The 27,502-nt window shown below is 58.7% G+C and overlaps 2 protein-coding genes and 1 long non-coding RNA gene across 8 annotated transcripts in view; 1 reads left to right on the forward strand and 2 right to left on the reverse strand.

Moving 5' to 3' along the window:
- The window catches only part of SLC35E2B (solute carrier family 35 member E2B), a 25,264-nt gene extending 21,745 nt beyond the window's left edge, over positions 1-3,519 (reverse strand). Inside the window, exons 1-2 of one of the 6 annotated variants that reach the window (XM_082686267.1) lie at positions 3,249-3,519; positions 807-976 (exon numbers count right to left, since the gene is read on the reverse strand). The gene's annotated coding sequence lies outside the window, so the exon portion shown is untranslated. Of the gene's footprint in view, positions 1-806; positions 977-2,256; positions 2,282-2,701; positions 2,885-3,248 lie in introns of those variants that run through there. The other 5 variants (XM_082686265.1, XM_082686266.1, XR_014299593.1 and 2 more) reach the window with 5 other exon arrangements.
- Positions 3,436-7,657, forward strand: LOC309842290. The gene is made up of 2 exons (XR_014299595.1): positions 3,436-3,520; positions 3,609-7,657. It is a non-coding gene; the product is annotated as an uncharacterized lncRNA (long non-coding RNA).
- Positions 7,148-27,502, reverse strand: part of NADK (NAD kinase) — a 24,121-nt gene continuing 3,766 nt past the window's right edge. The window contains exons 2-12 of the mRNA XM_082686285.1: positions 18,369-18,587; positions 16,664-16,747; positions 13,417-13,546; positions 12,697-12,805; positions 12,454-12,539; positions 11,490-11,592; positions 10,969-11,123; positions 10,647-10,746; positions 10,409-10,566; positions 9,655-9,737; positions 7,148-9,253 (exon numbers count right to left, since the gene is read on the reverse strand). Coding sequence (XP_082542411.1) covers positions 9,076-9,253; positions 9,655-9,737; positions 10,409-10,566; positions 10,647-10,746; positions 10,969-11,123; positions 11,490-11,592; positions 12,454-12,539; positions 12,697-12,805; positions 13,417-13,546; positions 16,664-16,747; positions 18,369-18,587 — 1,405 coding nt within the window. The 3' untranslated portion in view covers positions 7,148-9,075. The remainder of the gene's footprint in view (positions 9,254-9,654; positions 9,738-10,408; positions 10,567-10,646; positions 10,747-10,968; positions 11,124-11,489; positions 11,593-12,453; positions 12,540-12,696; positions 12,806-13,416; positions 13,547-16,663; positions 16,748-18,368; positions 18,588-27,502) is intronic.

Below are 27,502 nucleotides of genomic sequence, written 5' to 3' on the forward strand. Positions count from 1 at the left end.
AACGGCACTCTGAGTCAGCCTGGAAACAAGGCGGAGCACCGGCTCCCCCAGCTCACTGGGGTAACGGTCTGAACTGTCTCCCTTTCAGACTAGAGCACAAAGAACGAGAAGCCGGAACCCTCCCCGACCAGCAACAGAGTAAGTGCTTCATGAACCGTCTGCACTAGGCCAGGGAGCAGCTCTTCTCTCCGGCCCAGAGCTGACCTCAGAACGTGCAGGACTAAAAGGAAACCAGGTCTAAGGAGATGTGGTGACACCACAAGAAACAAACATGGCACATCGTAACTTTGTCTGAGCGCCTAATAATGAGTCCTAAACAGGGGTCAGGACACTGCTCAACTCTGCAGCGAGGGGCGAGGGGCAGCCAGGAAGGTGCCCAGGCTCCAAAACGGAGACAAAGGCACGGGTGCTGCTCCTGTCACCATGAAGAGAAGCTCAGCTGGAGGCTGATGAAAATAAAGATGTCCGTGTTTCCCCAGCCAGTTCTGTAGAATCCTAAATCCCAAGGCTCACAGCCTGAGGTTAAGAATCCCAGTTCTAGGGGCGCCTGGGTGGCTCAGTTGGTTGAGCGACTGCCTTTGGCTCGGGTCATGATCTTGGAGTCCTGGGATGGAGTCTTGCATCAGGTTCCCTGCTCTGCCCCTCCCCCCTCTCATGTTGTCTCTCTCTCTCTAAAGTAACAAATAAAATCTTAAAAAAAAAAGAATCCCAGTCCTAGGACAAGCGACTCAAGATGTTCTCAAACACCGGGTAAGGAAATCTAGATTGGTTCAACCTGTCAGCAGGGCGTTTTAGAGAAGACGTACGGGGTTTTACACAGTAGACCGTCTCTGGGAATCTCTTCTGAACCAACAACGGGCCGAAGGTCTTGCGGGGCCTCTGTGCATAGCGGGGCAGACGCACAGCTTCGTCTCTCATGCTGAGACACTGGGCCCTACTGGAGTATCCAATAGGGAGCCACGGGTCACACGCTGGCCTGTTACCAAGGGGACATAATGTAGTCTGACAACTTTAGACAAAAAACATTTGTCATAGATTAAGTGTCACCGAGTTCGGAGACCTCTGCACCAAGGGCTCTGATGTAAACCAATGACTGGGAGGAACCTAGACCGGGTTAGGGACCTAGGTTAGGGCTGCAGGCAATTCTGGGAGGCGGAGTCCCACGTTCGGTTGTTTCTCTCCAGTTTCTAATTCATTACCTTGAAAGTGGCTTTCTTTCATCCCGAATCCTTTCTATCCCCACTGCTAAGGCCCCTCTACGTGCGGTTCACTACACTGTCATTCCGCTTTAAATCGCTCCTCTCCGGTTCCAGCACCCGCAGAAGTCCTCTCCAACCCCGGCCCCAGGACAAGGCCACCGAACAAGACTCCGCCTCCGGACCGGCTTTTTCTCCCTTTCCCGGCAGCGGAGAGCAATGCGTCAGGGGCTGAAGCGGGCGGACTGCGAGGGAATCGGGGGACGCGGCCCAGCAAACCCCGGGGAGAAGTCATCTGAGGCCCGGAGCGAACCGACAGGCCGCGGGCACCGGCCCTGGGCCGGAGCTCGGCCGCCGCACAGCGGAGTCTCCCACAGCCCGAGGCGGGAGAGACATCAATCCTGGGCGGCCGGACCTTTGGGCCCCAGGCCGGACGCGGCGTCGGTTACCCGGTTCGGCCGCCTCGGGGCCCTGCGCCCGGGGAGTTTCAGCGCAAGGAGCCCCGGGTCCGAGCACACGGCCCGCGCCCCGAGCGCCGCCCCCCAGCCCGCGGGGCCCCGGCAGCCAGGAAGGGCGGACGCGGGTGCGCCCCGCGGGGGCCGCGCCTTCGGACCAGCGAGGCGGGGCGGGAGCGGGAGCGGGAGGAGCGCGGAGGAGGGCCGACCCCGCGAGGTGGGGAGCGCCGGCCGAGCCACCGGCCGCAGGGCTCTCTGAGGAGGGGTCCGCCCGGGGACGCGAGCGCGAAGGCACGCGGTGGGCCGGGGCTTCCCGTAGGCGGGCGGGCTCGGGCCCGGGGCGCGACAGGGACCCCCGGCGGCCCCCTCGCCGCTTTTCCCTCCGCGTGCTCGGCGTGGCGGCCGCCCTCCCGCAAACACACGACCCGGGGCGGGGGCGTCAGGGCTCTCCCGACCGCAGCTTCCCGGGAAGCCAGCCGGGCCCAGAGCGGCCTCCCCGCGCCCCGGAGTCGCGCGCCCCAGCCCCGACTCCGCCGCGGGACTGGGGGACCCGGCCTGGGGCTCGCCCGCAGCCCCTGCCCCCGCGCCGCGGCCTCGGCACGCACCGGTCGCAGCAGGGCCGCGGGCCGACAGCCGGCGCGGGGTCTCCGTGCGCCGCCGCCCGAGCCGCGGACAGGCGCCCACCCAGGGGCTGGCTCTGCGCCCGCCGCCAGGGTCGCCTCGGGGCCCTCCCCGCGAGCCGGGCTCGGGGACCGGCCGCCCGCCTCCGGGAGGGCCGAGCTCCCCGCGCTGCGCGGGCGGGGGGCGCGGCGCCACCCCGACCCCGGCGACCCCGCCCCACGTCGGGGCCGTAAGGGCGCGCGGCCGAGAGCGGCCTCCGGGGAAACGGACGCGGCCGGCACGCAGCCTGGGGTCGGGGGGGCGAGCTGCGACGCCCCGAGGGCTCCGCGCGCGGCGGGGGTGCAGGAGGGGTCGCATCGCGTGCGCCGGGAAGCCCCGAGCAGACCGTTCCGTCCCTGTGGGGCGGGGGCCGGGCGGGCAGCGCCTCACCGTGGGGCGGCCATCGTCCCTCCGCCCCTCTCTACGCGACCGCCGGGCCGGTGGGGGCCGGGGGGGGGGGCGCGGGCCGAGCCGCGGGCGGAAGAGCTCGCCGCCGACCGGAAGCGACGCGCCGGAAGTGACGCGCAGGGCGCCGCCTGCGACGTCTGCGGCCGCGCCCGTCCGAGGGGTCGGCGCTCGAGCTTCCCTGCGGCCGCGCCGGAGCTGCGCCCGCTGCGGGCCACGGTGCCCCCGGCCGTCCCGGCGCGGCCCAGGTCGCGGGTGTGTTCCGGCGGGTCCCGTTCGGGTGGGGCGGCTCCGGCCGCTCATTCCCGCGGGGCCGCCGCGCGGTTTTGATCTCACGGGACAGTAGAGGGAGACGGAGGGAGCGCCCTGCCGGGGGGCTGGGGCCGGGCGGCGCCCGCACACCCGGGGCCCGAGGCCGCGCGGAGGCGGAGAGCCGCGCCTGCGGCCCCGCGCCTGCGGCCCCGCCCTCCCGCCGCGCCCCTGCCCGCGGCCAGTGGCCGCGCCTTCTAGACCAGGGTCGAGCAGTTCTCACTCGCTTTTCTTTGCGGCGATTTGCAACGAGCCCGTTTCCTCCTTCAGACCCGTTAGCGTCCGGGGCCCGCAGGCCGCGCTTCTCCGGGAAGGTCCCCGGGGCCGCCAAAGGGAGCCCCCAGGGCCGGTCCCCAGGTGGGCAACCGGAAGAAAGCAGCAGAAGTGGGCGTGTGCGGCGCCGTCCTGGTCCGAACGAAGTTCGCAGGTAGATTGTTCTTGCGCAGAGCCGCGGGACGCTGGACGACTTCCCAGCGGTCCTGGGTTTTGTGGTCTGTGAGTCCTTTACAGTCCAACAGTTTCAAGAGCAAATTTATAAAAACTCAACTTTTTTAAACAAGATTTTTATTTATTTGACAAACAGGTAGACAGGCAGAGAGAGGAGGAAGCAGGCTCCCCGCCGAGCAGAGAGCCCGCCGCGGGGCTCGATCCCAGGACCCCGGGATCATGACCTGAGCCGAAGGCAGAGGCTTTAACCCACTGAGCCACCCAGGCGCCCCCAAAACTCAACATTTTTACAGCAAAATCTTTCTTACGCGTCATCCGGGGAAACAGTTTTGAAGTGCTGTCGTGTGACCCCGGGGACTTTCCCTCCTGCCCTCGGAGCTCCCAGTTGCCCTCCAAGCCGCTGCCTCCAGCCGCTGCGTGCAGAGCGCTTTGCTCCGCGGACACGTTCCCGAGCTGCCATCCTGTCCCCTCTCTCTGCCTGCCGAAGGTTCTTGTCTCTAAATACTCAAAGGAAGCACTGCTGCCCGCTAAGGTGGCCTCAGAGATTTCACCATGGGGTGGTTTGAGTTGTTCGTGGTGGTTGCCACACAGGTGTTTTTATCTGAACTCGCTGGAGTTCCACCTTCTTCCTTTGACTGGATTCCAGGAAGCAGAATTTTGGGCGAAAGCATATAGACTGGTCAGGATTCTCCATACTCTGCTGGGTTTCAAGTGGGGTCGTTTAAATACTGCCTCTGCTTATCTGCACACCCAAGGCTGCAGCATAGATGCCGGTGTAGACACGAGTCCGTCAGGGTGCAGTCCCTGTGAAGGAGGAGACCTGACCAACAAAGACTCTGAGGCGGAGACTCCCCTGAAGCCTGCCTGTGAAGCTCTAGCTGGGGTGCCAGGCCCTCTGCCCAAGCCTTGCCTCCCTGCAAGACAGGACTTCTGACCTCTGGGTCCCCTTCTGACAACGATCTCTTCCTTTAGGGTTTGGATGACGTTTGAAAGGTGATCTGGAAAGCAGGAAGGAAAGCGTCCGTGGCAAGTTCACGGGTCCCTCGCAGATGGCTGAGCTGCTGTGTGTGCAGCTCCTGGCTTCCTGGCCCTCACCCCTCTCATCAGGCTTCATCTGTGCGTGGGTCCTAGTCTGATGGCCCCACCTGGGTGGGATCATGGGGTCCACAGGCCCAGAGGAGCCCCATTCCCAGGCAACGGGGAGGACAGCGGAGAAGTCGGGATGGGGGCCCCGAAGCCCCCAAAGCCCAGAGAATGGGGCCTGGGTCAAGTTCTGTTGGGTGGGAAGGAGGAGGCCCCCTTTTCTATGCCACCAGGCCCACCGACAAAGCTGTCAGGGAGCACCGACAAGCAGCTGGTTTGGAACAACAGCTCCCGTCCCTAAACCAGAGACCTGAGCCCTTCCTGGGAACCCTTTGGGTACCCCCACCCCACACCCTACAGTGTGACCCCTTGGTCTGACCCTGGTGGAGGCACTTGCAGCCTCTGTCCCTGGGATTCAGCCTCTGGGCACCATGGGGCTAAAAGTCATGGAAGCAAAACCACAGGATTAGGGAGCAGCCCCTTTGCTATCTCAGGCCAGTGTCTGGGGAGCAGCGCTGGTGAGCAAGGGGCCATGCCTGGCCTCACTGTGCTCACAGGAAGCCATGGGCTGAGGTCAACTCCTGCCTCTGTCCTCTGTGCTGCTAGGGAGGAGGCCAGCCTTGACTGGAGGCCTCCGTGGGAGGAGCAGCATGGGAGGGCCACAGCTGATGCAGGCCACCTGTGGGCGGGGCACTGGCCAGCGGGTCTGCAGGTGGCTTGGGACATACCCTGCCATCCCTCTCTTTCCTCTGCCCCACCCCAACCTCAACCCCACTTCACCCCTTCCCACCAAATCCTCAGTGTTTCCATGATTCTGAAAACCACCCAACCTCTGGCCTGGATCTTTCTGAAGGAGAATGTGCCGTAAGTGGCTGATCTCCACGTGGTCACTGTGCAGTTCCCGCCTTCTCCCATGTCCCTCTCACCACCATCGCCCCCCCCCCCCCGCCCCATTCTCTCTGTGCTCCTGCAGCTGATCCTTCACTCTGGGTCCCCCTCACCCCCAGGCAGACTAGCTGATTCCTGGTATCTAGTGGCTTCCAGGTCAGGTAACACGGGGCAGGAGGGGAGCTACTGCTTTTGGGGACAGCATTGTTGTGACACGGCCAGTGGCATGGCCTGACGTGGAAGGGAGGCCAGCCAGGTGGGGAACTCGGCAGAGGCCTGGGTTGGGGTCTGGCCCTGTGCTGCTCCGACTTAGCCAGCAAAGGCCAGAAAGGGTTCCAAGGCTACTGCCCTGAAGCCTGGAAGCTTGGGGCGGCCTGAGACCCTTGGCCTCTGTGCCCTCCCTCTTCCTTTCCCAAGACAGGAAAGTCCAAGGCTCACAGGTCAACAGCCATTATTTTTTTTTTTAATATTTTATTTATTTATTTGACAGACAAAGATCACAAGTAGGCAGAGAGAGAGGGGGAAGCAGTCTCTCAGCTGAGCAGAGAGCCCGATGCAGAGCTCGATCCCAGGACCCTGAGATCATGACCTGAGCCGAAGGCAGAGGCTTTAACCCACTGAGCCGCCCAGGTGCCCTATCAACAGCCATTATTGAGACACGTGGCCTTGTGGTTAAAGGCAGCGCCCAACACTGAGCCAGCCCCTCTAGCCAGCTGATGCTGGCCCTTGCCTTCAAAGTGCGCCTTCTGCCACCAGAGGAGACAAAGCCTAGCCTGGGATCCGCACGCACCGCCAGCTCAAATCTTGAGAACCTCTGGATGTCGGGGTTGAGTTCGGGTGCCTGCCCCACCCTGCCACCTGTGGCACCTGTGCAAACTGACCACAGGTGCCTGTATTTCGCAGCAGGCCAGCCCACAGACTGCAGAGGCCTCCTGGCCACTGGGACACCTGAGCAGCAAGGTGACTTGCTCCCACACGTGCACCAGGAGAGCAGGGGGTCCCAGTCAGGGCAGGTCAAGGCCACATACGGCCCCGGGAGGCTGATGCTCTAGGACTGGCCTGGGAGGAGGGCCAGGGAGGCTGGGGGAGAGCTCAGCTGCTTCTCCCCTTCCCCACAGGCCTCTGCAGATGGCTGGGGGCGCCCGGTGTCCCAGCACACAGGGCTTCCGTGTCCTCCTGCCTGTCTGCAGTGCTCAGCTGGGCTTCTGGCAAAGCCTTCCCCCACGTTCACCGACACCTAGTCAAGACCATGTGGAGTGGGAGGAGAGAGAAGAGTATGTGCCAGAGCCTGGCCCCTGCTCCCTGACCCCAGCAGGCCTGGATGCAGCTGTGGGGAGGACTTCGGAGCCTCTGGGGGTCCCCTTGGGCCAGTCCTGATTTACCTGGGAGCATGTCCCTTTCTGTAGGCTCAAGCCCGCTCCCTCACCCAAGCCTCTGCTCTACCCTTCAGGACAGGTGGTGACACCCAGTTCGACACCCCTTCTGGGAAGAACAGGTGCTGAGCCCCAGGCCTACTGGTGCCAATGGCAAGGGGGACGGGGGCACCTGGGTTGGGAGTCAACATGGCAGCCGCCTGGGCAAGACCCCCTCTGCCTCACACATCCCAACGGCGCACTCGGCGTCCACAGACTCTAGAAGCCTGGCCTGCCTCTCTAAGCATCTCTGTGTTGGTTACAAAGAACCAAATAAAGTTGCCAGCCAATCCAAGTTTTTAAACAAGTCTGTTTATTGAAAGGATCTGAAAATATTGTAATAAGGCTTTCAACGACATCTAACAAATATTCGAGATATTAACAATATGAAACATTAAGAATTTACTTCAAAAAATCCAATGTTTTCTAGATCATTCCAAATCATGCTGCTTTTGGACTTGGTTAATACTTGCTTTTTTTTTTTTTTTTTTGTCTAAACCAGTGACCCAAATCCCAAATGCCACTGTCTTTTGGACCTAAAGCTGGGAGTTTTGGTTCGGGCCCCTCTCAGCCCAAGGGAGGCTGGGCAGCAACCCTCTAACTGCGTCCCGCCCCTGCTGGATGGCCATGCGGGCCCCTCCCTTTCCAACTCCAGGCCATTAGCCAAGAACCACCTGAGGGCCAGAAGCCCCGAAGCATGGAGGTAGGAGGCCACGCTCAGGCCACAGAGCCTGTTCTACCAAGGCCCCTGGCTGAGGGTGGCCGCCCGCACGGGCCCCCAGCCTTTCTATCAGCCCAAGAATGAGGCACGTGACCCTCCACAAAACAAAGCACAGGACCGTCCCTGTCCCCCCAGAAGTGGCCCCAAGAAAAAAGGGCAGTTTCTGTCCCTTCTATTCTTGCCAATTCAACAGATAAAAATTGCAGCTCCAAGAGATACCAGTTACTCAGAAACAGATGCCCAAATACAGGACGAGGCAACAATAACCAGGGGCCAAAGCCACATGCACTGAGCCACGGCTCCCACCAGAGCACACAGGCTCGGGGGCCCATGTGGCAAGCACACGTGCCCACGCACGCCCTACGCAGCCAGCGGGCAGTGGAGTGACCGCTGGAATGATGGGAGCTTCCTCGCGAGCCGAAGGCCCACGGGGAGAAGCAAGAGCAGAACCAACACACAACGACCCAACCACCTCTTTCCTCACTAAGCAGTGCGTCCTCATCTTCCAGCTGCAGGAGCAAGTCCCACGGCTTACTCACCGAGAAGCACCCTCTCCCCGTGGGCCGTCACCCCACGGTGAGCACACTGAACAGAGTGGTCCCAGCACACAGTGCCACACGGAGCACGTGTAAACATTGGAGCAAGCTCCATTTCGTGACAGTACAAATCCCGCTCCCTAATACAATCTGTACGCAAGCAGTTCAAAAAGCTTAAAATGATCTCTACAAAGTGTACACAGGACTTAAAATACCTTCCAGGGTGCAGAGGGAGCCGCCCCTGCTTGGTGAGGAATGTGCATGGGTCTGACCTCCCACCGGGCCACCGCTGGGCTCCGCTGGGCTCCTGCGCCACAGCAGTGGGGGAGGGGAGGGCCTGGAGACCAAGGCAGGAAGGTGCGCCCAGAGGAGGTGCAGGTGCGGGGCAGGAAGGGGGGACCCTCCACGCATCAGCCAATCAAACACCAAACTGCTCTCTCCAGAAGTGTCCCCTTCCGGTCCTTTTAGGGGAAAAGGTGCAGGACTTAAGGGGAAAATCGTGGTAGCTAAAGGAAGATTTTTGGCTACAAGACATTTATTTTCGACACAGAAAGACAGATCAAGCCGTTGTGATCCCCTCTGAATTTCAACAGGCTGACTGAAGCACGAGTTTCCTGACAGGAATCCCAGAAGAGCACATCCCCCTGGGCGTCCCCGCCCTGGGACCAGGCTCTGAGGGACAGCACCGGCACACACGGCCCTGGTGCGGACTTCCGAGCCCCACCAGCATTCACTTTTGTTTAGAAATGCAAAAAGAAGTCAGATTTAAAATGTTAAAAAATGGCTGATCTGGTCGACAAAAGGCAGATTCCTGGCTCTTCCCCGGCTACAAAAGAAAGTGCTGTGACTTCTGATGTCTGCTCAGGGCTCAGGTCAGCCTGCTCCCGGAGGGCAAGTGGGAACGAGGCAGCGGAGCAGCTTCGGGTCTCTGGGGTCCCTAGTGTGGACAGCAGGAGCTCAGGCCTAACCGTCCCCCTCTTCCTCCTCCCCCTCCCCCTCCTCCTCCTCCTCCTCCGTGAAGTGCGCCTGCTTCTTCCGCACGTTCCAGTGGAGACACTGCGCCAGGCTCTCGAACCAGTCGCTCACGGGGTCTCGGACGCAGATGGAGGGGAGAGGGTAGCAAGAGGTAGTGATGCTGATGCTGAGGAGTGGGAGACATGGCACAGATGAGCCCCTCCCCACGGCCATGCCCACCCCAGCCCAGCTGGGGACCATCTCAGCTCTGCTCCCGCCACTGGCTGCACGGCTGGGGCCTGCCCCATCCTAAGGACAGGTGCAGCTGGCGGGGCACCAGGGCAGGCCGGAGTGAGGGGCTGTGGATCTGTCGCCCTCAAGGTCAGCCCAGAACATGGGCCAACACGCTTCAACCTGTGTGGGAGACCAGCTGCCCGACAGGCCCTCGTCTCCCTGCCAGCTCTCAAGGCCAGGGCTCTGTCTCTAGGGCTTGCACAAGCCAACTGCAACAAGGGTATGAAGGCGGCAGGGAGGGCCTGAGTCCGCCCCTCATTCCTACTCCTTGCTCTGGCCCCAGGGCTCACACACCTGTCCCCATGGCGGATCTCCTGTCTCTTTCGTCCGTCGAAGGACACCCATGCAGTGTTCCTTGCTTCTGGCGACAGCATGATCTGGAGGGGGCAAGCAGGGCAGATGTGGGCTCGTGAGTGCAGCTGAGCCCCTTGGATCCCCGCCCTGGGGTGCAGCACCGGGCAGGAGGACTCTTGAAGGTATCCCCACCACCTACTCTACACGAAGGGCAGTTCCAGGCCATGAAGGTCTCATACTTTTGTCGCACTGACCCCAATCCCAGGAATAAGACAGGCAGCCATCAAGCCCAGTTGCCGACCACCCACCCAGGGCCAGGGACACCATCCCGGAGTCTGGCTCTAGTCCTCTCTCCCTGTGACCTGCAGATGTGGCCCTGCCTACCGGGGCTCACAGCCAGGGACACGCCAGCCCAGGGTGGACCAAAGTGGGGAGCGCGAGGCAGGCAAAGAGCAGAGACGGAGGAGCACTGGCGGGCACCGGGTACGCCAGGACCACGTGCCGCTCACCTGCCCTCAACCAGGGGGGACCAGCCCCTCCCCGCAAGGGCCCACAGCCCTGCCGGAGGGGCTGGCCCAGCTCTCAGTGCTGCACCTGGCCAGACAAGGGAGAGAGTAAAGCCCCTTCCGGCACCCAGCAAGGTGGGCCCACAACCCAGCGGGTGCTGGGGTCACAGCCGGGGACAAAGGGGGTGGTCAGCGTGGCAGGCCCCAGGCAACAGCCTGAACCGGAGAGGGGAGAGGTGGACTCTGACCTTCAGCTCGACCCCCGCGGGGACCACGATAGGCCGGAACGACAGCGAGTGGGGGCAGATGGGCGTGATCATGATGGCCGGCACGTTGGGGTGGATCATGGAGGCCCCGGCGGCGGCCGCATACGCTGTGCTGCCCGTCGGGGTGGAGACGATCACCCCTGGTGGACAGGCCGCAGGGTCACTCTCTGTGGTCCTGTTCCCACCCCCCACTGCCGTGGGACCTCAGGTGGCTACCTACCATCACCCTGCACCGTGGTGATGAGGTGCCCATCCAGGTAGACATCCACGTTGGACAGGTACGAGGAGGGGCCTCTGTCAATCACCACCTCGTTCAGGACCTGGAGGCACAAAGTCACTGCACACAGGCAGGGGCCGGGCAGGGCTGTCCTAGGTGGCCGGCCCCATAGGCACCTGCACTGTTTCTGGGCTCTCTGGGAGGTCCTGAGGTCAGGGGAACCCAATGGGCCCAGGCCTGAGTCCCACCACCCTGTGCCCCTTCCTGAGGCTATAGCATGGGCAGGGCAGGGCCTGGAGCCGGGGCAGGGCCCACGTCCACAGACCTGGTACTGCATGACCTGCTTCCCGACCTCCGCGTCCAGGTCCACAGGCATCACGCCGTTCTCGCTGACCCCGTTGGGCACCGCCATCTTCTTCCCTCTGAGCTCCTTCACGACTCTGACCTTCAGTCGGCTCCGAAGAACAACGGCCGCATTCCCTGGGGGCCAGCAGGGTCACGGCCGGGGAGGTTGGTGGGGAACGGGCAGCGGCGGCCTGCAGGAGGCAATGACACCCCTGCCCGACCGGAGACCACCCTTCTTCTCCCAGACTGAGGGCAGAACCCGAGCCTTCCGTAAAGGCCAATCCACGGCTACCGACCAGCACACACGGCCGCTTCCACCAGGGACCCCCTCCAACTTCTCAGTGTGAGGAAAACAGTATTGGAAGTGTTCGAAAATCTTAAATCTCTGAATCTTCAAACACTTAAATATTGCTCTACACATCATTAAAAAATCCAAAGACCAAGTGAGGAGACAATCCCATGTTCAGAACTCCTTGTGAGTTCCAGAACATTCCGACTTACCCTGTATCACCTGAGTAACTTGGGACTGAAAGTTCTCAAAGTTGAAGGGGGTCAGGAAGCCCAGGGAGCCCAGGTGGAACGCCATGACCGGAGGCACGCTGCCCTGTGAGCCGATGAGGCGGCCAGTCAGCCAGCCGATCCACGCAAGAGCCACCCCACTTGGCCCCAGCCCTGACGGACCACCCCCGCCTGACTGTTCCCAGAAATGGACAGGCACATGAGTGCACGGCCAGTGGCGGGGTGCGGGAGGCGGCCAGCAGGCTGATCCCAAGCGACCGCACAGGAAGAGGTCAGCCAGCAGACAGGGAGGCCGGAAGGAGCGGATGCAAAGCTGATGCGGAGCTGATGAGAAGCCAACGCAACGGGCCCGACCAGCCTGCTGGCCGTGGAGACAGAGAGAGCTGGTCAGGCAAGGACACAAGCCACCACGCCAGAGCCTCCCCTGCAGAGTGAAGGCGGACTCTGGGCAACCCCAGTGTGCTTCCAGGCAGACTCCCATCCTCTGGAGCCTCCACAGGCCTCCCGGGTACCCTGGAGGGTCAGCCTGGGGCCACCGCCTTCATCCTGCTGTGGGCCCCGTCCCCTGGGCCGCGAGGGGCCACCGCCTTCATCCTGCTGTGGGCCCCGTCCCCTGGGCCGCGAGGCGGCAGCAGCCCCCCAGGCCCGTTTCTGCACCACTGCCCCCCTTCTGCCCAGCCAGTCCTGCTGCCCAGCCCGGGCTCCACTGTCGGCAGCACTCCTGGTGAGGACGGAGACCCAGACAGGGCAGATGAGACACTTGGCATTGTTTGCAGACCTGCTCTACAGCCAAATAACCAAACTAAAAGCTCTGTATCAGAGTAAGAAGAACGTAGAACTCGGCATCCCCGAGGCATCAAGCCACCAGGTGTAAGAAGGGGTAGACAGCCTCCCTGGGAAACCGCCTCCTCGTGTGGCGCCGAGGCCGGAAGCCCGCACAGCTCACCGGGAACAGTGAGGACGCGTAGAGCAGGGTCCCGTCCCCGCCCAGGCATATGATGAAATCGATCTGATTGGAAATGTCATCATAATCTAGAAAACACAGCAGACACAACAAAAGGTGTCTCGGCAGCCCTTGGTGCCACAAGGCACTATGCCCACGATGAGGCAGGAGCGCTAGAAGCTTCTGCCAGGTCTGGGGCAGGGGTGCGAGCACCTTCGGAAGTGACAGAGCCGAAGGCAAACTCACCTTCTCGGAAGGTGCAGAACTTCTTCTTGACTGGTCCAAAGTTGTCATCGCTCACTATGGCAGGGTCTTCCAGAACTTTCTTCTCCACATACACAATCATGTTGTTCTCCTGAAAGGGAGACAGACAACAAGCCCGTCAGCCCCACCACCAAGACCCGGTTCAGATCAGGCTGGTCTTCTGGGAAGCCTCCTCTTGAGCCTCAGGACTTTACAAGGAGGAGGAAGCGCATTCCTCAGGCCCAGAGGGCAGGCTTCTTTCAACCTGCTCATGCAGATTTCTATCCTTCTGGAGGCCGTGACCCTCCGTTACACAACTCACTTGCCTGAAATGGGCGGCGGCTGCTGCTTTTTTTTTTTTTAAAGATTTTACTTATTTATTTGACAGAGACACACAGCAAGAGAGGGAGCACAAGCAGGGGGAGTGGGGGAGGGAGAAGCAGGCTTCCCGCTGAGGAGGGAGCCCGATGCAGGGCTCAATCCCAGGACCCTGCAATCATGGAATCATGATCTCAGGTGCCCCTGAAATGGGCTTCCTGACTTGGTCAGCTCTGGGATCACAAAGCCAGAACCTGGCTAGTTGGCCAACTCCATGCCACCCCCACCCCGTGGCCCAGAAGAGCACGGAGCCCACTGAGCGCCAGAGCGGAGTCTGGCTGGCGCAGACGCGGTGGGGGTGCCAAGGGGGCTCTGGGTTGCCACCCCTCAAGCAGGCTCACTCGCCTCCATCAGGTACACGCACAGCTCCTTGAAGGGCTGCAGCAGGCTGGCGTCCCGGATCTTCTTGACGACGAGAACGCTCTTTGGGGACTTGTTCCACGTCAGCCGCTGGCTGGCAGGGTCCTGGATGTGCCTGCGAGGGGAGAGGAGTGTCCACACTGGGAGCGCGTCCCCTTGGAGGACAGGCACAGCACATCCTCGGAGGCCTTTCTCCCAGACCTTAGACCGTGTGCGAGTCCCACTAAAAACTGCAAAACCAAGACCCAAACCAAGACCCAAACCACGAACGCAGAGGCGTGGTGTCCGATGTCCCCCATCAGTGAGCGTCACTCACCCTGGCCAGACGTTTCTGCACGAGGCGCCACGCACGACGCCCTCTGTGAGCGTCATCGTCTGCCCAGGTCACGTGCTGGCTCACAAGTGCGGTGCAGTGGCTTCGGTCATAGCGTTTTGGTCCCACTTTGCTAACAAAGGAAGTGTAGGGCACACCAGCCCCCCAAAACTCTCCTGAGCACCTGCACTATAAACTTAATTTCTGTAAACTCAAAACTGAAAGTGAAACAATCCTAAAGTTGACTTCTGAAAGGCACTATGGCAGGAAAACTCCCTAAAACTAAAAACAAGCACACCTTACTCAATCTTTTTACCGTTTACATGATCCTCTTGGCCAATCACCTATTTAAAACAAAAAGTCCTGAGATCCCCTTTAACAGCAAAGAGGCCGGACGCCAGGTGCCATGCACTTCACTGAACTCGCTGGCTGTGCTCGGCTGTTGACCGGGTGCGGTGCCACAGGCCAGCCACACCGGAGTCTGAGCTGGGCTGTGGAAACTGGGCTGTGGAACCGGCTTGGCCCAGTGGGAGGAGCTGTCAGCGCTTCATCAGGTGGAGGGGTGTGCACTCCCCAAACGTCGTCCCTGTGCTTGGCTGTGGGCCTCAGAAGCCATGTGGGCAGCGCACGGACCCCTGCCTGGGTCTAAGCCCCTTTGTGCTGACCCAGGCGTGCAGGGCCTGTGTCTGAGGGGTCTGGCCCTGAGCCTGTGTCTGAGGGGTCTGGCCCTGAGACTGTGCCCAGGCAAAGCAGCCACAGTGTGTCCTGCACAGGCCTGGGCATCAACTGTGATCAGCCTCCCGTTGGGTCACGACAAGGTGGGGATGTGACCCTTCCCCGGCATACAGGTCGTGCGTGCCGGACAGGAGAGCAAGGGAGCCTGTGAGCGAACAGGTGACCGACTGGAGCCACTGCCTAGTGAGCCAAAGGCAACGACACGTGGGCGACTCCACACATTTCAACATAAAAGAAAACACGCATTCACGGTGAAATTTCAGACAGTAAATTAGGACGTAGAAGTTCTCTGAGATCTCTATCCTATCTTACTTTCGAGCATTAGAGAAGTTGTGTCAGGACGGAGCCTCAGCCAGGTGCAGGGCTGGAAAGGGGCAGGGCCAAGGTGGAGAAAAGGAGCCCTGTCGTCCAGAGACAGCGGCCCCAGCTGAAGTGTCGGGCACAGGGGCTGGAAAGGGCAGACGAGGCTGTTCCTTCCTCAGCTCCAACGGGTAGCGCCAGAGACCCTTCACGGCATCTGCCGTTCTGCCTGGAGCACCCGGCGGAACCAGCCCGTCTAAGCCACCTGAGGCTCACAAGGCCGACACCCCCGCCCCCCACAAAGCGACTGTGGCTCTGCTGGGAGTACAGGATGGCTAATCAAGGTTGGACAGTGAGAGGCCACTCATGGTGGCACTTAGGCCGAGCAGAGTGACAAGGAGAGAACAGGTCTGCCAAGACCAGGAAGTGCAGGGAGGGGCCCTCGGGCAGCTGGTGAAAGGCCACGGGAGAGCCGGGCTGGGCCAGAGCGAACAGGAAGGCATGAGGCACGGGAGAAGGCAGGGCTTGGCACAGCAGCTGCTGGGGCTCTGGGTTTGGGGGCGTTTGGGGGGGCCAAGTTACCAATGTGGCTGCAGTGCAGGGCGGGCTGCAGGGTACTAGAGGGGCCGCGTCTGAACAGGACCTGCCCGAGCTGTGCAGTAACCAGCAGCCGCAGACAGCACCTGGATCTGACAGACACTAAGACTTCATTCCTGTGCCCGTAAGAGCTGGGACAGCCTTGTCGCTGGGTTTCCTGGTCACAGGAAACACCAGTTTACACGGCACTCGCCTGGGGAGTCTGGAGGTGGCAGCACTGCACCAGCCACCTGGAACCGGTTCAGCCCGTGACCCGAGGCCAAGGGTCCCCACTGCCAGGCCTGCCTCCTGGGACCCCAGACAAGTCAGTTGAGGAGACACACCTGAGCCCGCGGCTCTCACCCCTGTGCAAAATGTGGGATCCTCACAGCTTGCCCTGAAGGAGAGGAGCCTGTAAGGGCCCCTCAAAAGGCCTCGACTACAGGGGCTGGAGCTCCCACAGGCGCCAGGCACAAGGCTCAGGGCGGGGTGGAATCCTGGAACCCACGCCAGGTAAGTGACATCAGTGCGTTCTCCTCGGACTTGAAGCACAGCCAGACCACCATACAGCGGCCCTGACGGAGCTCCCGGCCTTCTGGAACCATGTGACTCTTCGGACGCCAGAAGCCATAGTTACTGAGTCCAGAGAAATGACCCTGATTGCTTCATTTTTATAGTTTCTCATCCAGGCACCGCGGGGCCCCCGAAAGCGCCCTGGTGGCGTGGGAGTACTTGTAACAGCCACACCTGCAAGGAGGCACTTCTCTTGAAAGTAAACGCAGAAACCCCAAATAGCCGACTGATGTCTGTTTTAAGAATAATTAAAGGAGGGGTGCCCAGGGGGCGCAGTGGGTGAAGCCTCTGCCTTCGGTTCAGGTCACGATCCCAGGGTCTGGGATCGAGCCCCGCATCGGGCTCCCTGCTCGGCGGGGGGCCTGCTAGCTCCTGTTCCTCCACCTTGTGCTCTCCCTTTCTCTCAAAAAAAAAAAAATCAAATCAGCAGAGAAGCATGTCTGACCCTATTCCTGTGTGAAAAACATTGTTTCCTCCTATACTTTTGTCAAAACTTAACTAACTCTGAAGACAGCAGCTGAAGTAGGTGAAGTCCGTCCAGCTGCGGTGCCCGGGGAGCAGGACCGGCCTGACCCCAGCCGGCGGGAAGGCAAAGAGGCCCGTGCTCCCTGGAGCCAGCGGTTGCCCTGTGGCTTCCCTGACTAGAAAAGTGCACTTCTCACCCGGAGTCAGAACCTTCCCCAGTGCCGTGACCCCATGACAGCACAGGCCCCCAAGGAGCAACCCCGCACTCACATGATGGTCTGGGGGTTCTGCAGCACGCAGGCCTTTGGTCCAAACGTGGTCACCGGGCATGGCCCATGCAAAGAGCGAGTCCTCCTGTGGGGGGAGAGGACACAGCCGGTGAGCAGACCTAACGGACCGTCAGACTCTCGAGAGGCTTTAATCATGACGACTTTCCTCCCAGCATCTGCATCCCGTGGCGGCCCCAGGAGATCCTGCCCTGGAGCCCCACACGCTGTTTTTGTAGCATCAACAGTCAGAGCGCGCGCCTCAGAGAAAGGTCCCCAAACCAGGGTGGGTGTCCAGGCCCTACCCCAGGAACAGGGAAGACTCCCTCTGGGGACAGGCCTGGAACTCAGAATCCGAGCAGCCCCTCTGCCCAAGTCTGTCTGGTGACCGGTCCTCCAGCCTATACTTGGGAATCAAAACCTGAGAGACCAACCCTTAATGACCTAGATGAAGATTCTAGCAAAAGTGCTCACGCTGAGTTGCATAGTCACTAAGAAAGCTACTACTCGAACAGCCCAACTTCTCCAATAACTGAAATGTGACTCAACCATAATCCAATCACCAAACAAAGCGGCTGTGGCCAGCTCACCTGGCTGGCCTGCCCCCTCCCTGCTGGAGAGGGCTCAACGCCCACCCTGGCACAGGCTGGGGGGAGAGACAGGGACATCCCCCAGTGATAGGCTAATGGAACATGTTCAACCCCGATGGCCTCGCTGTCCTGTTCTACACGCAAAGACGACCGAAGGGAGCAGACTTCATCTTCAACCTTCTTATGGGGTCTGCAAAATCTTCGAATTCAACGCAGACCAAACAGATTTTCTAGCTGTCTTGGAAAGGGCACCCGACCTTCGAGAGAGCCCTGGAGTCCAGGGAAAGCTATGGCTCGCGGGCCCCGTGCAGGCCCGGAGGAAAGGCAGCTCACAGCGGGCCTCGCCAGCGGGCTCAAGGACACATGTCCGTCTGCCTCCCCCGTGGGGGCCCCCTCTGACCCGCGGTCACCGCACCCCGCTGTCCGGCCTCAGAACTGGGAGGCCGTGAGCCGATCCGCACAGGACCGACAGGCGGACGCAGCGCGGCCGGAACACGGAGCCCCACACAGCTTGGAAGCTGCAGCAGCACGGCCGCTCCCACGCGGGCTCTAGAGATTTCCACGCAGGGAACGGCCCGTGCGCCACCCCCGCTCCATTCACCCCTGAGGGAAGGCGCTGCCCTGAGAAAAGGTGGAACTTTCCCCCCCAAACGCGCCCTCGCGTCTGAGAGGTCGGACCCACTTGAGAAGCAGCACTGGCTCTGGCCACTTCTGCCCCAAACTCACCGCGGCCACGGCCCCAGCAGCCAGGGCAGTGGCGCCACCAGCACAGCAGGCACGGCCGGCCGCCTCGTGGGCAGCTGTTGCTCAAGCGCTTGTGCAAGAGCACGCGCTGTGGGGCGCGGGCTGGGCCGGGGAGCTTGCCCAACTCCCCTGCGGCCACACGCAGCCCCGTGCCAGCCCCGCCAGCGCGTGGGTCCCACTGCCGTGCCTTCAGGGGCCACCCACACGCCTCGGACACCAAAAGCGGGGCAGGCACTGGCCGAGAGGGGAAGGAAAGGAACACTGTCCCGGGCGGGTGCCCCTGGGAGCCGCGCCAGCTGCTCTGGGACACACGCTGTCACTGTCGGTCCGAGCGACCGCGCCACTGAGGGTGGCAGCTGGGGGAGGGCTTTGTACCTGAACTCTTTGGTGCTCGCCAGGGCGGGCGAGGCAGACAGGCTGCGGGACTTGGCCCGGCCCCGGATGGGGTGGTTGGGCCCCCAGTCCTCGTCCCCATGGCACGCGGAGCAGCGGTACGAGGCCGGATCTGCGCTCTGCGCCTTACTCATGTTGACTTTCTCGTGTTCCGCTTCCACAGTCGGTAAGCAAGGATTCCGATCAGGAAAACACGGACGCCTTAATTTAATAAAACAAATAAAGTAAATAAATATGCAGGCAGAAAACACTATATACACAGGGACGCACCCGCTTCACCAGGAGACAAAAGCGGCTGAAGTCCCATCTGCCGAAGGACTTGAGAACAGTCTCTTTCTATCCCCAAGATGGTTAAGGGCTCAGGAACCTACCTGTGTTTCCAGTGAATCCAGAAGACCTAAGGGCCACAGGGTAAGAAAGAGCTCGCCGGCTGCAGCTGTGGTACTTCTGCCACAGACAAGGCCCAGCGCCGGCAAGAGGAACAGTCACTGGCGGGGACACCGGGCGAGCCCCGCAGGGCTGTGCAGCGTTAAACGCCCCTCCGGGCCGCAGAGCGGAACGGTTCACTCAGTAAGACAGACAAGTGCATACACACTGGACTCTAGGCCCTGCCAACGAGTAGATAAAACATCTGCCAAAACTGACCTCTTTTGGCCTCAAAGAAAACATCAATTTCCAAACACTAGTAAGGCAGAGAACCTTACCATCCAACCACAGCACAACAAAATCAGGAAAAGACCAAAAGGTAGGAACAAAGAAAACAATCTTGCAACCACCCGAACTGCCTCAACTTTGTCCCAAGCCTCTTGGGGCTCAAAGCAACCCTGCAACGCATCGAAACGACCAGAATAGTATGAACGCAAACCAAAGTCACTGCCGCCCCGCTAAGGTGTGCAGGAGTTTTCGAGAAGGAAGAGTAATGAGCCGAGATTCTTATAAAGCTAGAAAAGGAATAAGGTAAGTTTAAGAAAGGCAGATGCGGCGACAGAGAGAGGCAGAAGCCAGTACACTGAGCAACGGAAGAAGGGAGGAGTTGGACGAAAACCCAGTGCAGATCTAGGGACCAAACGGGGAAATCTCCAAGGGCAGGAAGGGCCACCACAGGGTCACGGCGAGGGCCCTGCAGCTACGGAGCCACCCGGATCTGCCTGTTTGGCACAGGCTTGTGGCGGGCATGAGCAGGCGGCACCGGGGGAGCCAGCAGGATGACCAGCCGCACAGCCTCCACTGCAGGGGCAGGCGAGGAAAGCGAACACCCCGGCAGAGACCGGAGCAGAAAACCCTGTTCCCAAGGAGGGGCTGAGGCCGTGTCAGAGGATGCCGGCCCCGCAGGAGGTGAACGCGGAGCGGCGGGGGCAGAAGGTACCCTCAGAGACCACAGACAAGCCCGGGCCTCTATGGCAGGAGAAAGGTGATGGTGCCCCTGCACCCCTACCCCGGCCGCACCTTACAGCCACCAGAGGAGCTTCAGGAAATCATTCCCACATCCAACCCGGACTGAAGGCATCAGTAGTTTTATGAGCTCCCAGCTGGGGGTGCCCAGGGGGTGCTCAGAAGGTGAAGCCATTGCCTTCGGCTCGGGTCATGATTCCCGGGGTCCTCAGATTGAGCCCCACCGCGGAGCCCCATGTCCCGAAGCCACACATCCAGCTGCCTGCTCAGTGGGGAGTCTGCTTCTCCCTCTGCCCCTGCCTCAGCCCACTGGTGTCCTCTCCGTCTCACTCACTCGCTCTCAAATAAATCTTAAAAAAAAAAAAAAAAAAAAAAGCTTCCCAGGTGATTCTAAATTTTAGCTAGAGCTGACAACACTGCCCTAGTGGACCAGGACCCTCACAGCTTGAGGAACACGAACGTTTTAACCAAGCATGAAAAAAGTCATTACTCAAACCCCAATCCTACAAGAACATGTCTGATACAACCACCCCTACTCAGTACTGTACCCGAGGGCGTAGCCAGTGGAACAAGGCAGGAAAACGAAATAAAAGTCTTAAGGATGAAAAAGGAACCGGTCAAACTGCAGTGCTGGGGCACCCGGCTGGCTCAGTCCTAGGGTTGTGAGTTCAAGTCTTGATCTTGGGATTATGAGTTCAAGCCCCACACTGGTGCAGAGATTACTTAAAAACCTGTACTGTCAGATGACATGGTCTTCTATACAGAAAGGTCTACAAAAAAGTGACTAGCTCAGTTAAGCAGCTGACTCTTGGTTTCTGCTCAGGTCATTATCTTGGGTTCCCGGGATCGAGCCCCGCATTGGGCTGCGTACTCGGCGGGAGTCTGCTTGGGCACTCTCTCCCTCTGCCCCTCCCCCCGCTCGTGCACACTCTCTGAAATAAACAGATGAGTCTGAAAAATAAATAAATAAACAAAAATACTATTTACAACGGCACCGAAACCAAAGCTTATAAGGAAATAGTTGGCAAAAGAGGTAGGGAGCCTAACTCGCGTTATCAAGTCAGGCGTGGCTGTAGTGCGGAGCGTGTGGCTCTAGGCAACTGACAGAGCCACACCTGAACGTCCCTGCGACAAGGGCTGTCACCCTAAGAACACACCATCTGACCGTGCGCTGATGGGACGTTAACCAGACCCACCGCAGTGGCCACTTCCCGACACACTCACATCGCATCGGCACACGGCACGCCCGAGACGGGGGGCCGGGGATCACGGGCGTCTCCCTGGGAGCAGCACAGACCCTGCACACTGGGGACGACGAAAGCTGCTGACGGACATGAACGGACATGAACGGAAGCGAACAGTGGAGACAAGAGCAGGTCCGCGGACCGAGAGGCTGACACTTAGACTTCAGCTCTCCAACTGACTTGGGCTCTCCACAGTTCCCACACACAAACCCCTGCAGCCTCTCCTACAGAAAATGACGAACTGGGTGGCTCAGTCGGTTAAGTGTCCGTCTCTCTCTCTTCAATCTGAGAGAGAGGGGCCAGAGGGAGGGGCAGCGGGAGCCGGCATCCCAACCCGACTGCGCGCTGAGTGCGGAGCCGGAAACGTCCACCTCCTGATTTTGACTCAGGCCCCGGTCTGGAGGTTGGGAGTCCCAATCCCCACACCAGGCTCCACCCTCAGTGCCGAGTCTGCCTGAGACTGCCTCTGCCTCGACACCACCCCCAACCCACGCTCTCTCTCTTTCCTAAAAAAAAAAAAGAAGACAAACTGATTCTAGAACTCACATGGAAATGTGGACGACCTAGGCCTAGGATAGCTACAAAATCTGAAAAAGAACCAAGTAAGACTAACATTTCCTGACTTCATGATCTACAGTCACGCTACCGTACCCAGACAGCGTGGTACCGACACACACACGCAGATCACGGAAGCACAACAAATTCCAGAACACCGCCCTCACACAGGTACAACCAGCAGATTTTCTTTATAAATTAAATTTATTTGTAATAAAGTGATGCCTACACCCAATGTGGGGTTCAAATCCACAACCCTGAGATCGGGAGTCACATGCTTTTCCAACCAAGCCGCCAGCACCCCTCCATCACTGGATCTTCAACAGACGCGCCAGGGGATTCGACGGAGCGCATCATGGTTTCCTCAAGCTGTGCTACCAAAGCTTGGCAGCCGCGTCTAAAAGACTGAGGTCAAACTCTTCACCCCACCCACAGGCATCACACGACACTTTCCACAAATCGAGGGTCTGGGGCTGTCCTGTGCTGAGCGCGTCTAGCAGCACCATTTCCCACCAGCATCACTCATTTCCTGTGTGTCTCTGTGTCACACTGGGCTAATTCTTGCAATATTTCCAAGTTTTCACTAGTGTATTTGTGACGGTGGTCTGTGATCCGTGATGACTGTTCTGGGGCACCCCTCCCTCGTGCCCATTCAAGACGGCAAACTCGGGTGAAGCGCTGTATGTGTTCTGACTCCTCCACAGACCGGCTGGTCCGGCCCTTCCCTCCCCAGGCCTCCCTCCTCCCTCAGACAAAACAATACTGAAACTGCGATCAATATCCGTACATCGGCCTCTAATGGTCAAATGCAAGGAAGACTGGCCCATCTCTCACCTCACTTATCTGTTTTTTTAAAAGGAGGCTCCATGCCCAACTTGGGGCCTGAACTCGTGACCTGAGATCGAGAGTCCCAGTTTACTGACCGAGCCAGCCGGCCAGGCCCTCTGCACATCTCTCACTTTAAATCAAAGCTAGACATGACGCAGGGCAGTGAGGAAGGCTGAAAACCGAGATGGGCCCAAAGCTAGCCTCCTGCCCCAGTGGGCCAAGCTGTTAGCTCAAAGGAGAAACTCCTGAAGTGTCACTCCAGTGAACACACAAAGACAAGAAAGCAAAACAGCCTTACTGCTGATCGAACCAGCCAGCCTCTCGCTTCTCGGCCTTTTGGTAAGATCAAGTGAAACCAGCCACAGTCTAACCCAAAGGAAAGCCCTGACTCTCCTTGACTCTGTAAAGGCTGAGAGAGGGGGGAAGCTGCAGGGGGTTTAACAGACAGAAGCCAGAGGTCTCTGTTATGCGAAAGTACACGCAGAGAAGCACCTGCCGATGCAGAAGCAGCGTCAAGTTCTTCAGAAGGTCCAGCAGAGATCACCAGTGAAGGTGGCTTGCTTAACATATTATCAATGGAGACAAAGCCACCTGACTTTGGGAGAAGATGCCATCTAGGGCTGTCTTAGCCAGAGAGTAGAAGTCATTGCCTGACTTCAAAGCTTCAAAGGACAGACTGATTCTCTTGTCAGGGGCTAATGTAGCTGGTGACTTTAGGTTGAAGCCAACGCTCCCTGACCACTGAGAAAATCCAAGTGTCCTTAAGGATTATGTTAAGAGGGGCGCCTGGGTGGCTCAGTGGGTGAAGCCTCTGCCTTCGGCTCGGGTCATGGTCTCAGGGTCCTGGGACTGAGCCCCGCATCAGGCTCTCTGCTCAGCAAGGAGCCTGCTTCCCCCCTCCTTTCTGCCTGCTTGTGATCTGTCAAATAAATAAATAAAATCTTAAACAAACAAACAAACAAACTTGATTGCTAGGGTGCCTGGACAACTCAGTCAGTTAGGAGCCCAACTTTTTTTTATTAAGATGCATTTATTAATTAATTTATTTAGAGTGTGTGTAAACGTGGGGGTAGAGGAGCAGAGAGAAAAGCAGAATCTCAAGCAGGCTCCATACCCAGCGTGGAGCCCAACGCTTGGTCTCATGACCCTGAGATCCTGACCTGAGCTGAAACCAAGAATCCCACACTAATCAACTAAGCCATTCAGGTGCCATGCCCCCCCCCCCCTTTTTAGGATTTTATTTTTAAGTACTCCCTACACCTAACAGGAGGCTGGAACTCACAACTGGAGATCAAGAATCATGCTCTCAGGGCGCCTGGGTGGCTCAGTGGGTTGAGCCTCTGCCTTCGGCTCAGGTCCTGATCTCAGGGTCCTGGGATCGAGTCCTGCAATGGGCTCTGTGCTCAGTGGGGAGCCTGCTTCCCTCTCTCTCTCTGCCTGCCTCTCTGCCTATTCGTGCTCTCTCTCTGTTACATGAATAAATAAAATCTTAAAAAAAAAAAAAAAGACTCGCACCTTCACCGACTGAGCCGGCTGGACGCCCCTCACTTGTGGCCTGTTTCCTTCCCCTTCCGAGAATGGAAGCTCCAGAAACTCTGTTACTGAGGCTCTCCCGGCCTGCAAGGAGCCTCACCGAATTCACACGGCTACTGCCAGCCAAGACAAGGAGAAGACGAGCGGCAGCTGTGTGTTTAAGGTCAGAGCTCTGGGGACAGGCTGGTCCAGGCACAGAGATCCGGGCTCTATCAGCACGTGGTGAGTGCTCACAGCCCTGGAACTAGATGGACTAGAACTAGAACGAAATGGACTCCCTAGGGGGTGGGCAGGGGACCCAAGGGCTGAATCTGGGGCAGGCCCCCATTTAGGAGCCGCATGGAAGGGTCAGGAGAGACGTCTGGGAGGAAACCGGCACTGCGAGGCAGAGAGCGCAAGACCAGCGAGGACTTCAGGAGGCACAACTGGGGGCGGCACCAAGTGCCAGGAGGGGGGGACAGAAAGGCCGGGCGGGGCCCAAAAAAGTGCCAGGACAAACTGGTAAGAGATTCAGGATGGCACAGATTTGTTCAATGTGTGGAAACCGTGACGGGCGTGTTTACCGCGTTAGAACTACGCAAAGGCCGCGTCATCAGTGACTGGACTGAGCACCTTCTCTCCGCCCAGCACCGCCCCAAGGGCTTCTCTTTCATAATTTACGTAGTCCTCACAAGGACCTGGGGCACCTGGGAGGCTCAGTCAGTTAGGCGTCTGTCTTCGGCTCAGGTCATGCATGACCCCAGGGTCCTGGGATCAAGCCCCAGGTCGGGCTCCCTGCTCAGCGGGAAGCCTGCTTCTCCCTCTGCCTGCGGCTCCCCCTGCTTGCGGGCACATGCTCTCCCTCTCTCTGTCTCATTCTCTCTCTGACAAATAAATAGCTTTTAAAAAATAAATATACATTTATATAAAATAATAGCATCATAATGCTGAATGGTTACAGACGGTGGGTTACAGACGCTGACTGCACTTACGTCGGTGAACACTGAGTGACCTATAGAAACTGCTGAGTCAACGCTGTACGCCAGCTATGATGCGAGGAAAACCCTCTAAGGGTCTGACATACGAGGAAAACCATCTTGGAGTTAAGTCAACAGGACTGTACGTAAACTTCACTCAAACCCAAAGTCTGATTTACGGCCCGCCACGCGTGCACGGTACACCTGCTGAAGGAGCAGCCTAAGGAAAATCAGCTCGTCCTCGAGATGTCCCTCAGCGCTCCCACTCCATGCATTCCGTCCCGACAAACTTGGGACTCCTGCCTATGTGCTAATCTGTAATCTTTTAAGCTTTTATAAGATGTAAAAAGCATATTATGCCGCAAAAATCATTCATTTCCTGGAGTGCCTTCTTCCCTACGAAGATGCATTTCCAGGGCAACCGTCCTAACTTGAGCTCAAATAAAACTTTCTTACTTCTAGAGATTCTTTTTTTTTTTTTCTTTAGATTTATTTATTTGAGAAAGAGCGTGCATGGGCACGTACGTGAGCGCAGGGCGGGGGCGTCAGAGGGAGACTCTCAGGCAGACTCCCTGGTGGGGGCAGAGCCTGACCTGGTACTTGACCTCACAACCCTGAGTTTGTGACCTTAGCTGAAACCAAGAGTCACTGACAGGGCCATCCGGGCGCTCCAACTTTGACTGTAGAAGGTTTGTTCACTTTGTGTTGACAACATGAATTAAAACAAACACGCAAACACACGAGCATTCTTTGCCAACAGAAGCTCAGCAAAGGAGGGGCAGCTTCAGTTCTGCACGGGGGCCGAGAGGCCTTGCAGAAGCCTCACCGGCTGCCCTGAGAGGAGAGGCCAGCCGAGTCCTCTCCAGACCTGCAGCTCCAGCACAAGGCCGCTGAAACGCCTCACTGTGCATGGGACTCGGAGCTACTTACTGCCAAGAAAGGACGAAAGAGGCGCATCAGTTAAAGGAGCCTACTCGGCGAGTTCTAACAGTGCAACCTTTAAAAGGAAATAACCAGCAGGGTCAGAACCAAAGATGTCTGAGAAAGGAAGGACAGGCTGATCGGTGACACACAGGCTAGCTACGACCCAGACTCGGGTGAGTGCAGGGAGCTGTGTGACCGCCACCTCCACGAGGGGAGCCCGGCCAGGCTGTGCTGTTGGCCGGCAGGTGCACTGCCGTCCGTCCAAGAAGGGAGGAGAAGCGGAAGCAGGGCTGCCTGCAGGAATATGGACCTCATCCAAGACCAGGATGGCTGGCGAGCAGCAAAAATACATCCAGGTCTGGTGCCCACCCTGCCGGGTCCCAACCGAGCGCTCACCTCCTGGCACCTGACGCGCTCAAATGAGACGCATGGGCGTGTCTAGGACACGGAGGCCCACGGTCACCCGGCTAGGATGGGGCAGAGCTGGCATCTGGGCCCGACCGAGCTCCTAAGGCCCTGTTCAAGGCCACGGCGCACAGACGAGAGTTCCCAACATGCAGCGTGCAGTTTGCGAAGCCGCATTTCAACCGGGCCACCAGCTCCTCGCCTGCCCGGGGAGAAGCGCTGCGTCCAAACCAGTCTGCGGCCGAGCTCGCAGGCCATGCCGTCTCAGCTTCCAGGCACAGCTTAACAACTCAACCGCGCCGAGCCTCGGACAGCTCTTTGTAGGGGACAAACGGGGTCTGCTCAGGCTCACACAGTGATGTGCGTCCGTTATTTGTCCGTAAAGCTGCAGAAAGAAGAGTGAACTTCAACCTGAACTTGACACTTCCAACAAACATTAACTAAGCACGAATCAAAATGGGTTATGCCAAATGTAAAACACAACCTGTAAAACTTTTATTAGAAAATGTAGGTGCAGGCTGCCCGGCTGGCTCGGCTGGTGGAGCTCCGGTCTTGGGGCTGAAAGTTCAAGCCCCACATTGGGTGGAGAGGTTAACTTAAAAATAAAATCGTAGGGGCGCCTGGGTGGCTCAGTAGGTTAAGCCTCTGCCTTCGGCTCGGGTCATGATCTCAGGGTCCTGGGATCGAGCCCCGCATCGGGCTCTCTGCTCAGAGGGGAGCCTGCTTCCTCCCTCTCTCTCTGTCTACTTGTGATGTCTGCCTGTCAAATACATAAATAAATAAAATCTTAGAAAGGAAGAAAGAACGAACAAAGGAGAACTTTCTCCTTTGATGCAGGACTAGAGAGAACTTTTACACGTGACATACACAGTTCACAAAAGGTAACAAAAGAATCATCAATACGCTGGACCTCACTGGGGTGAGGCGCTTGCTGTGGGGAAAACCCTGTGAAGAGAACAGAACAAGCTGCAGAGCGGGAGAAAGTGTTTGCAAAGGAGATACGCAACCAAGGTTTTCATCTAGAAAACGCACAGAAATCTCAAAAGGCAAAAGTTTAAAAACCAATTAGAAAATGGGCAAAAAGGATGGACGCCGCTGAGTCCGTGCACACGTAAGCACACAAAGTTCCGTGGCACTGGCCACCAGGAGATACAAACACCAGTGCCACAGCACCTGCTGGGATGCTAAGACAGCCGGAGCCAGACTGCAGAGAGACTGTCACTCACTCGCACGCTGCTGGAATGCCAAGGGCAGTCAGTCTGGAAGTTTGGCGGTTTCT

The sequence above is a fragment of the Mustela nivalis genome (genome assembly GCF_964662115.1).
Source record: "Mustela nivalis genome assembly, chromosome: 10".
Taxonomy (NCBI): domain Eukaryota; kingdom Metazoa; phylum Chordata; class Mammalia; order Carnivora; family Mustelidae; genus Mustela; species Mustela nivalis.